At 36.0% G+C, this 17,404-nt stretch overlaps 1 protein-coding gene across 1 annotated transcript in view; it reads left to right on the forward strand.

Moving 5' to 3' along the window:
• Window positions 1–17,404, forward strand: part of VWA8 (von Willebrand factor A domain containing 8) — a 399,466-nt gene that overhangs the window by 186,155 nt on the left and 195,907 nt on the right. Inside the window, exon 21 of the mRNA XM_027873608.1 lies at window positions 3,290–3,366. Within this exon, the coding sequence (XP_027729409.1) occupies window positions 3,290–3,366 (77 nt within the window). The remainder of the gene's footprint in view (window positions 1–3,289; window positions 3,367–17,404) is intronic.

The raw sequence follows: 17,404 nt of genomic DNA on the forward strand, positions 1-17,404 counted from the left end.
AGAAAACACTACTTTAATCACTTCCTGTTCTTTTGGCAGCTAGATGGTAGAATGGATAGACTACTAGACCTCGAGCCAGGAGGACGTGAGTTCTAATCCTGCCTCAGACTTCCTAGCTATGTCATCATAGGCAAGTCCCAAACTCTCTTAGCCTCACTTTCCTCATCTGTAAAATGAGCCAGAGAAGGAAATGGCAAATTGCTCTAGTATCTTTGCCAAGAAAACCCCGTAAGAGGTCATGAAGAATTGGACATGACTGAAAACAACTAAACATCAACAAAATTTAATATATATGTATGTACGTGTGTGTGTGTGTGTGTGTGTGTGTAAAACAATGAATCAACTCCAAGAATCATTTCCAATTTTGAAAACAGAAGAAATAAACAGACCAAAGTGTTAAACATAATAAGAGTTAACAGAGCTAAGCAGTGGTAGGTACTTGTTTACTCCATTTTGGTAAATTCACCACAGGTGAAAATGGCCTATATGGGTTCCTCTTCTTATCAGTCATTAGGAATTTTGATAAATTGTACAGGGAGTTTCTGGAAAATATTTAGGTTATCTTCATCCATTACCTAATTTTAGTCTCTTGAGTGATGATGTTCTCATCCTCTTAAACTGTTTTTTGCCTTAACTTCAGATAGGCCCAAAAAGTCATTTTATGCTGTACAACTTTTTTTCTGATGCCTTTATTTAATTTAGTTTAACTGGAATATTATCACACAGTTTACTTAGCTAAAGGTATTTATTTTAATTTTTTTCTATTTACTGCAGCATGCTTTTGTGTTGCAAATGTGATTTTCTCTTTTTATGATGCCGTACTATAGTTGAAATTATTTTGAAGCGGTTTTATTATTTAAATATTAAAAGTCTCTGAAAGATAAAATCATCATTGCTTTTCAAATTTTATGGAGTTTATAGGTTTTGTTCTCAATTCTGGTAACTCATGCAGCTTCTATAGGCGAAAGGTAGAAATTGACCCGTTCTCCACCTTTTTACTTATTAGTTCAGACTTGATCTGTTTGCCACTGCTGTCAGAGTTAAAGGAATCCTTAAAGTGCAAAGCCTTCCTTATGTCAGGACAATTCGTACTTGCCTAGAGTTTATACTTATTTTTTCTAGATTTCTCAAATTCCCAATGTTAATTCTGTATATAATAAACCACAATTAATCTAGAACTTTTTGCAATTTGCACCCATTTCTCAGAAATACTTTGTAACTATAATCTATTGTTTTTTATGAAGTAATCCTCATAAAAGCATTCTTTATTCCTTCAACTGAGTCTTACACATTCTTTAGACATTCATGACTCCCTTTTAGCAGTCCGGGAAATGGGGTCACCTGTGTAAACTGTTTGCTAACTAGTGATCCACCTCTTTAAAATTCAAGAATCACCAAAGGATCTGTACTGTGTTCATGTGAAAAGATTATTGTACCTGAGATTAGGAATCTCTCCAAAGCTCCCAATTTCTGTCAGTGCCAGTGCCATTCTTTCAGCCTCAGGACTTGTGTTATAGATTGAACAATAAATTGAATTTCATTAAAGAATTTTGCCTTTTAGTGGCTTAGGTATGAGTCTGGACCATGGTAGATCTTGGCAGGGAATCATTCCTAATCTAAAGGGTACAGAAGCAATTCTAAGACTGGATTAGGTACAGTAGTAGGGTAAGCAATGTGATCACAGTCACTAATTAGCTATGTGACCTTGTACCAGCCATGACTTCTGTGACTTCTGTTTTCCAGTCTATGAAATGGGAGGCAGAAAGAGGGTGTAAACTAAATGCTATCTAAAAATCTCTTGTAGTTCCAATAATTTTATATTTCTCTTCATTTAGATTTAAATTCATCATCATCTAGTTCCCTAAGATTATAATTCTGTTAAAAAAAAATAGCTCCTGATTGAAAAGGAAGCCATACCTATCGTGAAGAAGCAAAACTTCAAATCCATTCTTTCCTTTTATTGCAGTATAATTTTTTACCCATAATTAGGAAAAGTTATTTATTGCCTATGCCTTTTTAGGATAATGAATTACCAAATGACTGAAGTATCCAAGTAGTTTTTAGTGAAGTGGTCATGACACGTTTTCTGCTTCTAAAAACTCTGTTCCTAAAGGAAGAGTCATAGTGGTGCTTCCTAAATTGAAAACCTAAATACAGAAAGTTTACTTTGGTTTAAGGGAGATTTCATATAAGCAGTTTTATCCAGAAAAAAGGCATTAATTACTAGTTATCACACAGAACCCAGCTTCTGAATCTATCTGTAGACCCCATCTTCTGCTATTGCCATGCATACCTACTTGTTAAAATCCCACCCTTCATCAGCTGTGTTCTACCTCTAAGGTTGGAACTTTGAAAATGGGAAATAGCAAGGGGGTGAATTCCATTTTTAATCCTTTCTGTTTCCTACAAAAAGACAGCACCTTTTCTGCATCTGCATGTGGTAAGGAAATAAGAGTAGGTCTAGAAAGGACATGTACAGTCATTTTTTTTAAACACAGGTTATGCTTTTATCTTTCCAGGCTTTTGAAAGTTTGGAATAAGGATAAAATGTTGAAAAAGAAAAATATCATGATAGTTACCCTTTTGTAACTGAAAAAGGTACTTTGAAGGTTTTATATTTTGGCAAGAAAACTGATTAGAATGACTTTCATTAGATGTTCACTTAATTCTTCCTGATGCTGTATTTGCTTAAAATAGTTAAGTTAATAATAGTTACACAGCTATTATTGTTTAGAGCATGAAGTTAAGTATGGGAGCTACCAAATTCAGTATGAAAGGTTTTTTTGTATAAATTAGAGCAGTAAGATAGATAGTGTGGGTGGCGTAGTGGAAAGAGAGCCAGCCTTTGAGTCAGGAAGACCTGGTTTCAGCGTCCACCTCTGTGGACCACTTTTGCTTTGTCACCCGAGGCAAATCACAATGTCTTACTGGCCTAGGAAACTCTCTAATCCATAAGTTGCAGACAAAGTGCCAGTCTGTATTGGTAGAGGGAATATGCTCACCCAGGAATTCCCTAGACCAATGAAATCACAAATGTGTATATACACCCCTTCAAAAAAAGGTGAAGCAACAAAATAAATGTGGAAGTGGTAAAATATGCAGGTTACATGTATATTATTGTGTTTGCAATAGAAAACTTCCTATTTATGTTGCCAGTGTAATTTACTCTTGCAAATATGTGAAGTATGTATTTTCAAAAAGGATTCTAATATTGAAAAAATTGAGGTTTGCTTTTTGACCGACCTTAAATATAAAAACATTTATTTACATTTTTTCTGTTTAATTACAGGGGGTAGGAAAAAACAAGATTGTTGACAGATTCCTTCACCTGCTTAACAGACCCAGAGAATATATTCAACTACATAGGTAAGAGGATAAATTCACTAACCTATTAAACTTCTGTTCTCCCTAGACCATTTAAAACCACTTCCTTAAAGACCCATTTTATTAATCTTTTTTTTCCATTCTTATTGTATTTATTTTTTCCTGCCCTGTAAGGAAATGAAAGCCGATAAAATTTGCTTTTAAAATAATGGATGCTTTTGTAAATACTGATTAACAGATACCATGGGGACAGAGACTGATGAGCATTACATTCAACAGAAAAGCATTCAGAGAATAGACATCGTTTTGATTTTAGGCAAAACACAAATGAGTTTCAGTCACATAAAAAAATGTATCACAAACCTGGGGTGTGTTGGTGGGTGTGGGGGAATGTGGTAAGAGTGTATGTCTTCTTTTTGAAGCACTTGTAGATTATTCATTTCTCTGTTGAGTCACGGGACTAATTCAGAACTGTTTATTAAATGAGTTTGATTCTCCAGGCTTTTATGGAATTTACAGAAAATCAGTGGGGATTTTTTTCCTCCCTGGGCCAAAGAACATTGAATCTAGAGTTAGAGTTAGGGGCTGTGAGTTGAAATCCTACTTTTGAAGCTTGCTATCCATGTGACCTCAGAGAAGTTATTTAATGTCTTCCAGCACTTCACCCTCCCAGTCTGTAAAATGAAGGGATTGGGTTAGAGGTACCTTCCAGCTCCAGAAGTAGGTCTATAAAACAAATAAACAGTATGGTTCAATTCTATACTATAGCCAGTCAAAGAGAAAGAAAGGGAAGAAAGAGAACAGAATTGAGACAGAAATAGATTTGTAAAACCAAAGTGAGGGAAAGTATGAGAAGGGAATAAGGGGAAGAGAGAGAAAAGGATAGCGCTTGAAAAGAGGAATAACACGTGTAGCCGGACTCTGGACTTAACTTTCCCAGACCACAGGCACACTAGCATGTTGGTTCCCCAGAGCAGAACTGCCTCTTCGCAGTGGCAGGGATTGAGGTGACAGCATTCGAAAGACGCTTGCCACCCCCTTGGGTTCCTAGGGGCAATAATGCAGATTTGGGAAGTTCTCCTCAATGTCTACTAGTTACTAATGATTGAGGAACATGGTATATTTTGGAACTGATGGCCAATTTAAATAATTTCAGCCAAACTGAATTAAAAATTCTTAGAAAATGAGAAGCTTATAGACTAAGGTCACTGAGATTATCTACAGTTAATAAAGCTAGTGGCTCAGTGGCTAGAACTTCTTGAAGTCAGGAATACCTGAGTTCAAATCCAGCTTCAGCTCTTGCTAGTTATGTAACCCTGGACAAGTCACTTAACCTCTGTTTGCTCAATGGTAAAATGGGGATATTAATAGCACCTGTCTCCCAGGGTTGTTACAAGGATCAAATGACAATATATTTGCAAGAAGTGCTTAGCACAGCGCCATGCCTCACACATAGTAGGTGCTATATAATTGCTTATTCACTTCCCTCTTCAGTCTAACTACAAACCACACTTCCTGGGACTGATTTAATAGTAGATACACTGATTTTAGCAGGAAACACGTAAGGGCTGATTTCTGCTTCTGGTATTATTTTTGAGAGATTATTGAGCTGCAGGGTACTATATAAGTTCCATTTTAAAGCTTTTTACAGGCTGCAGAATGACTGTTTTAGTTTTATTTTTAGATCATTTTATTCTGTTTATTCCTGCCTCTTAATGGTTTATTATTGCTGCTTTGGTGGTGTTTTAAAAATGCATTTAACTGTTCTAATGAATGTTGTTTTGTTATATTTATACATACAGTGTTACTGAAGAGTGCAATTTTGTAATTCCAATATAAAGTATTGATTAAATATATATAATTTTATAAATGTTACTATATTATCTTTAAATACTGTGTTACATATAAATGTATTTTAATTGAGCATTTTAAACAAATGAGTCAGAGTACAAATAATCTTCCTAAAATAGTCTCAGAAGTAGAAATCAGGTGCAGCTAGGTGGCACAGTGGATAGAACACTGGCCCTTGGAATCAGGTGGGCCTGAGTTCAAATTTGACCTCAGACAGTTAACACTTACTAGATATGTGACCCTGGGCAAGTCACTTAACCTCATTGCCTAGCAAAAAGAAAGAAACAAAAAAAAGTAGTAGAAATCAGCTCTTTTGTCTCTCCTGCCACAGTCAATGTATTTACTGTTAAACCAAGTCCATAAGATCTGTTTTGTATCTAGATTGAAGAACTCTAGATAATCATAGTGACCCTGAGCTACATGCTTCCCATTTACTCAGAGTTTTTCAACTCAGTTCAACAGAAACTTATTACCTGCAATGCCGTGAATACGAAGATGAAAAATGACACGTTTACTTGCTCTCAAATAGTTTATAGTTTGTGGGATGTGACATGTATACATAAGAATGTAATTCAGAGTAGAATATGATGGAGCAAGGGAGAGATCATTTTTGCCTGGGGAGATGTAGGAAAGTTTTATAGCTCCTGATCTGAGTCCTGAAGGATAAGGATTTCACCAGAGATGAAGAGGGGAGCATATTCTAAGTGTGAGAGAATGGCTTGTACATATGTTCAGCAAAGAAGAAGTCAGAAGCAGAGGTTCTATCTGTACCACTGGGAGAGAGATTTGCCCTAAAGTGTGAGTCAGTATGTGAGAAAATCATGACAGCTAACCTATTTAAGAGTATTCCTTTAAAAAAGGAATTAGAGAAGACAAGTTTGCTAGCCCTTAACTGATTCGCTGCTGCTGTATTGGTATCCTTACAGTGTTTGTTGATGACTTAGAAACTCCAGCAGTTTTCAGAATAACAGTGGACATCTGTGGTGTGAGAATCATGCTCACATCCTGTTCAGTTTTTCAAGTCATCAATATTTAACTTTCGGACCGTTTTAGCCTGTAATTTACATAGATAGCAATTTGCCTACCATTTCACTTGCATCTTGATGGTTCTGATGCAAATAGAAAGGGACTCAGTCAGCTTTCTTATTGAGAAGAGTAGAGATGGAATTGGTTAGCATTAATCAAGAATCCAAGCAGAGGAAAATTAAGATAAGCTTCATTACTCTGTCACCTCCTTTGGAATAGTTTTTCTTTAAATATGTGTACATTTTAAAAAACAGCTTATTTTGGGATGTGATGTCTATCATTGGTCTGACTAAAAAGGGGCTATAAAAATCATCTCTTTTCTGGTTCTTGTAAAATACAGACATCTATTTTGACATAAGTTAATAGAGTTAATTTTTCTTTGGCTCTGGATTTTCAAACCATTATCAATTCAAGATATTTTAGATTTAGTTTTACCATTTAGTAATAGGTTTATAAATTGTTATGGTCAAAACAAGATAAACTGAGGCACAAAGTTCTGAGCACCATCAATTTATTACTAAGTAATGAATTTACTAATAAATAGGATCTCAGCTTTTCCAGCAAAGCTAAGACCCTGAGCTAGGGAATGGTTACCTTTTTAAAATATTTTTAGGGAAGTGCAGAACAAAGAAGAGGACTTCATAAGGAGAGAACAAGTTATGATTAGTTAGAAGAGCTCAACATCATAAATGGTGAAATCACTGTGTTTGACATGGGGGACAATATGATTGATTGGAAATTGAGAATGAGGAACCAGCAACAAGCCTCCTCCTTCCCTCCTGTGATTAAGAAATGTTCGTAGTTTGATTCCACCTGCAAGGGTAGAGAGTGGACCAGACATTCTGGTGTTCATCTGCACCCTTCAAGGGTAACAGATTTCCTTGGCACAAGAATAGAACAGTGATTAACAAGAGAACTGGATTTCTAAACTTACCTTGTTACAGGACAGCTGAATTTCTGAAATAAGTTCAGAGAAAAAGAATCATGACTTAGCCAGTTACAGGACAAAATTGATTAATTGCAAATACGATCAATTAAAAATTGATTCAGAATCAATCTAATTATTTCAGGACGTACTGCCAGTTAGATTGCACATGTTAATCATTTACTAAACCAGTGGTTGTACTAGGGACTCTGTGTCCCCTCCTCAAACTAAGCAGACTTCATTTTGTTTATTTTAAGTAAGACTTTATATAGACAGGAAAGTAAGTGGTTAAGATATAGTTAAATAGTCACAAATATTTTGTCTATTATGAAGTCGCCTGATTTGTAGTGAAGATTTTCACAGTTAATGTTCCTTCTTTGCCAGTCTTGGTACAAAAATAAAGACTACAGTGAGTTGGAAGCTACAGTAATCCCTTACTGTAAGGATTAAGTAATGTTTAGATTCTTGAAACAAAGTTTCCGTGACCCTTTGTGCTTGAGTGATCCTGGCAGGGTTTAGGTCTAGAATTTGTTTTGCTTTGAAGATGAGACTTTTTTCTATCTAGAGCAGCCATCAACCAGAGAAAGTCTGGACTAAGCTTTAGATTGTGATAATCTGGAGGTTCTAGGACTCCAGATGTGTCTAAATATGTAAATACTTAAGTACTTCTAAAGACCAGAGATTTTATTCATGTGGTTACTTCTTCCATGCAGATTGCAACCTATGTGTGAATTAACAGATGGTCTTTATGAATTGCAGTGAACAAAAAAATATGCATTACCTGGTGTACAACCTTTTGGTAGTAAGCCAAATATTTAGCTACATTGTTCCTCAGAAAACAGAGGTACAGACCATTACTGGTCCATACTAAAAACCTTCCTACTTTGATTAACACATGCCAGAACTTGTGCTCCGTAGCAAAGCCTTCAGAAACTTCCTCAGCTCCCTTCATGCAATGGTATAGAACACTGAAGTTTGACTTTAGTGGTATAAAGTTGGCAGAAAAAAAAATCCAAAATCCCCAAAGGCCTAACCCCCAGAGTGATCCTGGGTTAAACCTAGCTTTGAACATTTCGTGCCAAAGGGCTTGGATTCAACTACTTGATGTTTTCCCCATCTTATTATTCAGTAGGAGTTTTTGGCTTGGGATAAAGTGGCTTATGATTTGTGTTCTTGATTGGACCTTGTTTGTCCCCTTATCACTTCAACAGATCCCATTTTTCCCAGCATATTTAATTCCTAATTAATTCCTTGATGTTATTGACAACAAAAATACAGATTGTATTCTCCCAAATATCAGTGAAGGCAAGTTTTAAAGTTAAGACAAAAATCAGTTTATCAACGAGCATTCATTAAGCCTCTGCTTTGTGCCAGGCAAAGACAAATCATGATACAATCTCTACTCTCATGGAGCTTACATTACATTGGGGCATACATCATATTAAATATGTATATAATGAATACAAGGTAATTAAATATAAGGTAATTTGTTTTTTTAAAAAAAAGGTTTATAGTTTACAACTTTAATTGGATTAACATTTTCTCCTATATTTGACCTACAGAATTAAGTCTATCATTTAGAACCTTACATAATGGCAAAAAATCTTTCTTCCCCATGTATAAATGTCTCCTTTTTTGAGGCCATAGCTGTCTGTTTTACTGTGTCAAAACTAGGACATCTTAACATGTGGATTTATATTTTTAGGGACAGAATAGGATGTGAAATATTGTTAGTTTTCATTATAATATCTGCAGATACAGTGCTGTAGAAATAACTCTGGACTAAGAAGAAATCCAGCCCCTCACATTAACTATCTGTTTGAGTTATTATTTGATCCATTGCTATCCTTTGTTGTATGTAGCTATTCTCTTACCAGATTATGAGCAAACAAATGCTGCATTCAGCCTTTTTCCCCCAATAACTGACCTCACTGATTTATTCCAGGACCCTAATATAAAATCATTTTCCAAACAGTTTCATCCTTCCTCATACATCTGATTTACTCCTCTTCCTTATACCTTCCCATCTGAGAACCTGACCTCATATTTCATTGAAAATATTGAGACCATTCACCAAATAGCTCTCTTTTCTCCCCTTCTCATCTCACATAACTCAGATGTCTTCTGCCGTTTCACCCATCTCCTATGAAAAGGTGGCCATTGTCCGTGCCAAGGAAAATATCTCACTATGCACAAATGATCCCATTATGTTCTGTCTTCTCCAGAAGATTGCTCCTTCTATCGTCTCCTGTTTCTCACTAATCTTTAGCCTCTCCCTCATTCTATCCATTCATCTACTGCCATGCTATAACTCTCTTCCCTCCCATGGCTAAACTCCTTGAGAAAACTGTCTGCAATATGTACCTCCACTTCCTTGACTGTAATTTTTTTCTTAATTCTCTGCAGTCTTCTGAACTCATCATTCAACTGAAATCACTCTACAAAGTCACTAATGATCTAATGAGTAACATGAACAGAGTCTGATAATATATTTAATGTTTCACACTCATAGTTTCCATCTCTGCAAAGAAAGAGAGGAGGTATATTTTCTTATATCTTCTTTTAGGGTCAAGCTTCGTTATTATGATTACAGTATTCAGTTTTTGTTAATAATATTTTATTTACATTGTTGTTGTCTTTGTATATTTTGTTTTGCTGGGTTTGCTTTTAAATACTCTTCTTAAATTTATCTGAATTAGACTTATTATTTCCTTCTTTAAGGACAGCTAGATGGCACAATAGAGTGCCAGGCCTGAAGTCAGCAAGATTCATCTCACTTCACTTCACTCTAGTAGAATCCCTAACTTCATTAAATGCTCAGTTCAAGGGCCACCTCCTACTAGAAGCTTCTGAGAACCACACTTGCTAGTGCCCTTTCTCTAAAAATTACTTTGTACGTATTTTTTATCATTTATTTTTCTGTCTGTTGAAATAAAAAATAAATGTAGCTGCTTCCATTGTTGCTTGAAAGAATTGATCAGCCCACATTTATTAAGCATCTACTATGTGCCAGGCACTGTGCTAAGCACTGAGAATACAGAAAGGGACAAGAGACAGTCCCTACCCTTCAGGAGTTTACGATCTAATGGGAGAGACAACATGCAACCAAATATGTAAAGCAAGCTATGTACAGGATAAATAGGAAATAATTACAGAGGGAAGGCACTGGAATTAAGAGGGGTTGGGGAAGACTTCCTGTTGAAGGCAGGTGACCTCGTTCTATGGTCTGAACCCTCAGGTTTAGTCTGGTTCGTTTTCCATTGTAATTCCTGTAATTATGTTAACTTATAAAGGATCATCTGTTTTTTTTTTTTAATTACTTTTATGTCTTTCTTTGCTGGTTTCCTGTTAGTAAAAGGTTATCATGGTTAAAGTTATTGTTTTCATTTAAACAGTCTGGAAGCAAGGAGAAAGATTTATCAACAATTCGAAACCTTCTGTGATTTCTCTTTACTTTCTGTTTTAGCTCTTGTGTTTTTTCTAAAAACAACAGAACTATTACAGTTAACAACCCATTGTGTATAGGATATATTCAATTTTAATTGAATTTCATTAAAATTTTTCTTATTAGATTTTTCATATATCCTTGATTTTATTCCTGTAGGAAAGTACTCTTTCTCCTAATGCAAAGTCAGTCTCTGTAGACAATTTAGAGAGTTGATCTAGCCAAAAATAAATCATCATCTGGTAGCCATCTTTCTGATCATAAACCTCTCTGACCTAAGCTTGAGTATTCAAAACTTCTGTTTGGTATAGTTTGGACCTTCACCATTTGTGCCTAAGAATACAGTACCTTTTGCGTGCTACAGTGATAAAGCATTAAAATAGAATCCAATGAAAGAAAAGTAGACTTTTCCTCAAAATGCATTTTTTCAAAAACTAATTAGGAAGAAGTTAGTTCATTGTACCTACAGGCAGTGTTTTGATGCAGATTGTGCTTAATCATTAGAGGCTTTTTTTTTTCCCTTACTTTTACAAATTGTCTGCTTCTTATGTAATCTAATTATTTTTATTGAAACTGGGATCATTTAAAATTATCCTTCAAGCTTTAATGACCCTAATTTTAAAAACCACCTTTAAATCACAGATTTGAAAGAGGATAGTTTTAACAATTTAGTAGTGCTAAAAATAGTTTTCATTAAGATCCCTCCCAATGTCTTAAAAAGTTTTAATTTATCATAGATTGCTCTGCCTTTTCCTCCTAAAGTAATCCATCATTTACTATGTTTGTTTTTATATATGCTTATTATATTCACAATTCCCTGATTAGAATGTAATCTCCTTGAGGGCAAGGACTGTTTTTACTTTTTCTTTGAATCCTCAGTGCTTAGCCTTGAACCTAGTTCCATCTGATACCTTTGAAGCACTTAGTAAATTTTTGTTGATTGATTATAGTACTGGAGTAAACGTTATCACCTTAGATGTCAGAAGATAACTTAAGATTCACATATGTTTAATTCCAAATAGCCACTAAAGTATTGGTTAAAGAAAAATTACTTTAGATAATTTGAGAAGGAGGTAAAGTCCTGGTATGATTCCCCCTTGTTGTGTTGAATTGTTCCCAAAGGCTTTACCAGTAGAATACAAAAGTTGTCAGATCCTACCCAGGAAAGGCTTCACATACAGGTATGGCAAAAAACTGATAAACTTGACCTAAGTTCCAAAGGAGAGGCTCATTACCAGGCTGATTGTAGAGTATTAGCTGTAGCATTTTTCAAAGATATCTAAATGCATAGATGTCGAACACTCACATTATAATAGAGTCACTCAAACTAAAAATGGAATTTTTTTTATGTTTTGTTGGGTTTTTGTTTTTTGGGGGGGGGGGTTTACATTTTCTCTCAACAGGTTTTTCTAAAATAGTTCCATAGTAATAGCCTTTAGTTGTGTTCCTTAAATACATTTTATAAGACTGGTCATTAGACATAATCCAGGAGAAACAGGGAGCAAATTATAGCAGTTTTGAATTGTGTTGAGTCAGAAACTCATCTGTGTGAGTAAATTAAGGCTTTCAGTCGATGAAATTCTTTAATGCTCAGTAGCAAATAGTTAACAGGCAACTCACCTTCAGAATATTTTCCTCTTCCTAGGAACTTAGTATAGTCAACCTTATTTTCCCAAATAGCTTGTTTAACTTAAAAAAAAAAGACAGCTTTTGGTTTCTATAAGTAGGGATGCTTTTATTGAAATAATATCTAAACTATTTTTAAAATAACTTTATGGATTATAATTCAAATATAAAACAAAGTATAATTTTACATAGTAAACAAAACCTTTTTCTTTTTCCTCTGTTGAGTACCTGGAAAGGATGAATAACAAGAACACAACAAAAGCTGCTTTCATTCTCTGCATTCCTCCTTATCAGGATGAATTTAATGTCGTGTCATAGTTTCTGCATATTTTCTTCTATCAGTTAGAAGCTTGTGTATGTTCAGATAAACCTATAGGTTTTATTTCTACCACAAATAGTCCTTTCAGGAGAAAATTAATTGAACTAGTTGTGTTGCTATAAAAAGCCAACTGTTAGAAGACAGCTTCAATTACTTTTTTCTTTTCTTTAATTTATTTGCTTTGCCTTCTTATTTTATACCACAGTCAGTTTGTCATAATCTGCCCTACCTTCATTGAATCTGCTCTTGAAGCTAAACAAAACAGTAAAGAGACAAAAATCTGACTATATATACATTATCTCATATATCGTCACTTCTGTGGGAGAGAGGGAGGTGGAATGTATTTTGTTGTTCTTCTTTACCCAAGATTAATAATTCAGTTGCTATTTTAAAAAGTTTAATTCAGTTGGAACACATGTTTTTTATGCTGCTGTGAAATGATATAATTATTAAGGTATAAAAAATTGAATTTCTCTTTTACTGAAGATGGTACAAGAGTTTCTCTTGTCTTTTCAGTGCTGAAAAGTGTCATATTGATTCTAAGTATGTGACAGTTAAGGTGAGAAACACATTATGTTGCTATAAAAAGCTTTTTGGGTTTGGTTCTTTTTTTTTTGGTCTTCCTACATTGCCCTCCTCCTGAAATTCTAGAACATGAGCAGAGTGATTTAAGGATGATTGATCTCTGTTTTTGATTTGTTCTGAAATTTAAAGATAGATTTAAATATGGATTTCAATATGATTGTTTAGTTGTTAGTAAAGTATATCCCAAAAGGATGTCCCAAAATTCTTAGTACAATTTAAAAACTTAAAGTTGTACTAAGACTTTGGGGACATGATATTTAAAAAATGAATTAATAGTTCCAAAAAATCCCCAGAAACAAAAAATAGTCATATAAATATTGGAGCTTAACAACAAACTCTTATGTATGAAAAGCTTTTAAATTTTATTGATTTTTGATAGAGGATGTTCCTTCCTAGGATTTCCCCATCATAATGAAATATTGATAAATTATAACAGTACGTGGCTGCAAACCAAATTTAACCAAATTCTCCCAAAGCTTCATTTTAAGAGCAATATACTTTAGCTATGATAAATATAGAAAAACTTTGCAGATAGTAAAAAAAAAAAAAATAGCTTTTAATTTTCTACATAGGTAAGTGGTGGCAGATAATGGGAATAAGCCATGGAATCAGGACTTAAAGCTTAGGCTGAGGCAGTGGGGGGCTTGGTAGCCACCAACACTGACTTGTGTGGTTAAATAACAGGAAACAGAGATATTAAGAGAGAGAAGACTAGAGTCTATCTATGAGTTAAAGGAAATAGAGATTTTTTTTTTTTATCCTTCATTGAAAACTAGGGGAGTAAGGGAAGCTTGGATCCACAAAGAAAATCCTGGTATCCCCTACAGCAGGAATTCTTAGCCTTTTTTTAATGTCATAGACCTTTTTGGCAATTTATTGAAGTCTATGGACCGCTTCTTAGAATCGTGTTTTTAAATTCATGAAGTAAAGTGCATTGGATTATAAAGGAAACCAATTATAGTGAAAACACTTAGCAATTTTTTTAAGTTCACAGACCCCAGGTTAAGAACCCCCTGTCCTAGACCCATAGATATTGAGGGACCACCTAAAGATTCAGAGCCAAGAAAGCCATGTACTATGGGGAAAGCAGCCACTTCTGCCACCTGTGCACTTGGGGCTGCTAACCTGTGTGTGGGGTTTAACAGATCTGTGGAGGGCAGGGAGTAGATCTATGACTACCTGAGCTAGTTTAAGTCAGTACTGAGCTGGTTGCTGGTGTTAGGAGATATAATGATACCTGGCCACACTCCTGCACATTCCTCCCTATGTACCATGATATACAATTTTACATGATAGGACTCAGAGAAATAAAAACCAAAGTGTTGTATGAGGTCTGAGGAGAAAGGTCATTATTGATCAAGGAATCAACAACTCTTCCTGGAGACAAGGTAGCATTTGAATTTGTATATGAGAGCTAGAAATTCCACAGGCCGTATATCAGATTGTACGCCATCTTGAGGAGAAAGGTGTGAAGAGAGGTGGAGAAAAATTTAAAACTCAAAAGCTTACGGAAGTGATTGTTGACAAATCAAAATAAATTAATTAAGAAAAAAAATTTCACAGCTCAAGAGGAGATGGGAGGTCATTCTTTGCATAGGGAAGAGCATAGACAAAAGCACAGTGCCTATTTTAGGAATAAGGATAGGGGACAAAGAGGAATCCATCTTGGTTGGGCCATAGTAGTACTAGTGGATAGAATACCAGGCCTGGGGTCAGAAAGTCACATCGTCCTGAGTTCAAATCTGGCCTCAGACACTTTCTAGCTCTGACCCCGGGCAAGTCACTTAATCCTATTTACCTCAGTTCCTCATCTCTAAAATGAGCTGGAGAAGAAAATAGCAAACTACTCCAGTATTTTTGCCAAGAAAACCCCAAATGGGGTCACAAACAGTCAAAGATGACTGAAAAATATTGAATAACAATTCAATATTTAGTTATGCCCAACTGCCAGTTTGGGCTGATTGAGTTATATAATATTTTGCATAAATCACTTTTTTCTCCTTACAGAAACCCTGTGAGTTAGGTAATTCAAGTAGTATCACTCCCTTTTACAGATGAAAAAACAGAGGTGAAAAGAAGATGAGTGATTTGCCAAAGGACACAAAGTAAGTGGCAAAGCCAGGATGAAAACCCAGGCATTGATTCTGGGCCCAATGCTTTACTCACTAGCCCATGTGCACAATAGTTTCAGCTGCACTTCTCACCCCTGGTCTTGTATCCCCGACCTCCATAGCCAGTTGCCTTTTGCCTCACAACCATTGCAATGCTTTTAGCCTCAAGCAGCATACCCTTTTGACTGGCTTTTCTCTCCTAGTCTATGTAGCTTTTTTGTTCAGGGTTCATTTGAAAGGGAAGAGATAGGGGCAGCTATGTGGTGCAGTGGATAGAGCTCCAGCCTTGGAGTCAGGAGGACCTGAGTTCAAATCCAGCCTCAGACACATAACACTTACTAGCTGTATAACTCTGGGCAAGTCACTTAACCCCGATTGCCTCACCAAAAAGCAAAAAAAAAAAGGAGGGGAGGTAATAGTTAGAAATAACAATAAAAAGAAGAATCAGACATCAAAGTATAGACAAGGAATGGGAGTTACTAGTTTGTACTCTGCCCCCGCAGACTTCAGACTTCATTTGGAGGACTGTGTTCCATTCTAGGTACCTTTTAAAGAAAAACACTGATTAGCTAGATAAACCTCCAGAGGAGGGCAGCCAAGATGCTGAAGGGCTTGGAGTCTATATTACATAAGAATTGGTTGAAGAAATTGGGTGTAGTTAGCCTAGAGAAGAGAATAAACATGGGAAGACAAGATTGCTGTGTTCAAACAGTTAAGAGATGCTTTGTAGAAGAGGGGCTAGACTTGTTTCATTTGGCCCCAGAGGGCAGAACCAGGAGCAGCAGAAAGGTAAATTAGGTTCAGTGTCAGGAAAAATCTCCTGCTGGGGAGAGCTGGCTAAATATGGATCGATCAGCCTTGAGCTGTGGGTTCCAAGGGAGGACTGATTTGGAATACAAGAATGACCATTCCTTTCACCTAAGGGTCAAAACTTTTTATACCAAGATCCCCTCTAACTCTCAGATCTACAAGTGTGAATCTGACCAGCATTCACCTAGCCATCAAGCTAGGGCTAACCATTTATACTCACTCTGAGCCATCAGAATCTAAACAGTGACCAAGTGAGGATTGGGCTGGAGCCCATTGTTGGCCAGTCAATGACAGCTAGAGTGATTTGGGTTTAAGGCATGGTCCACAAAAAAGAAATCTAACCAGTAAACCCCAAGATATCTTGCTAGGTTTCAGCAATCAAAATTTATGTTCCTTTGGGCAGAGCACCCACAGGTAAAGATATGATTCCCTAAGTGGACACAGGGGAAGGAGGGAGCGAGCTTCATTGCCCAACTGGAATTGACCCGTTGAGTCCCCAGTGGGTAAGCTACTACTATTCACAATTTGTTGTTTGTCCTTCTTTCTTGAAGAGGACCGTGGCATCAGGAAGGTGATGGCATGACTTGCAAATGGATTGGATTTAAGTGAGGGAGGGCTGTTCAAAGTCACCAGCCTCACTCTCTCCTCCCTGAGGGTCTTCTCCTCACGGATTGATTTTATTTTGTTTTTTTGACTAGGTAAAAGAGGCCATTCTTTGCCTCATTTTTACCTAGCCTTAATCACTGAATAGATGTTGCCTCAGACAGCCTGAGACCTGGAAAAGACCTTAGCTCAAAAAGGCCAATGCCTCCCACTGCAACCAGGGCTGTCTCCAGTTGTCCTGATCTATATCTCACCACTGGACCCAGATGGCAATTGAGGAGAGAATGAGGCTGGTGACTTTGCACAGCCCTTTCTCACTTAAATCCAGTTCACTTGCAAGTCATCACATCACCTTCCTGATGTCATGGTCCTCTTTGAGGATAAAGAACAAACAACAAGAGCTGACTAGGCTAATCTGCACTTGGGATTCTAACTCTTCAGCAGAGTCACTGACTGTGGCCTTCTCCTTCTGTCCTGCCAAAACTCCTTAGGTATAGCCCACCAAAAGATTTTTAAAACTTTAGGTAGGCAGTAATGACTACTGCTACGTTGTCTGCATTTTATTTTTTTATTGTAAACTTAGTTGTCTAAGGAAATGTGGACTATTATGTTGTTTATTTTTAAGATGTTTTTGTATATATAACATGTACATATACACATGTATACATATATTATTTGAAATATGTAAATTATATAAGTTTATAAATATAAATTGTGTATATGTACATACATACATATATACATACATACATACATACATACATACAGAGAGAGAGAGA

This window comes from Vombatus ursinus, unplaced genomic scaffold (assembly GCF_900497805.2).
Source record: "Vombatus ursinus unplaced genomic scaffold, bare-nosed wombat genome assembly UNPS02014802.1, whole genome shotgun sequence".
NCBI classification, from domain to species: Eukaryota; Metazoa; Chordata; class Mammalia; order Diprotodontia; family Vombatidae; genus Vombatus; species Vombatus ursinus.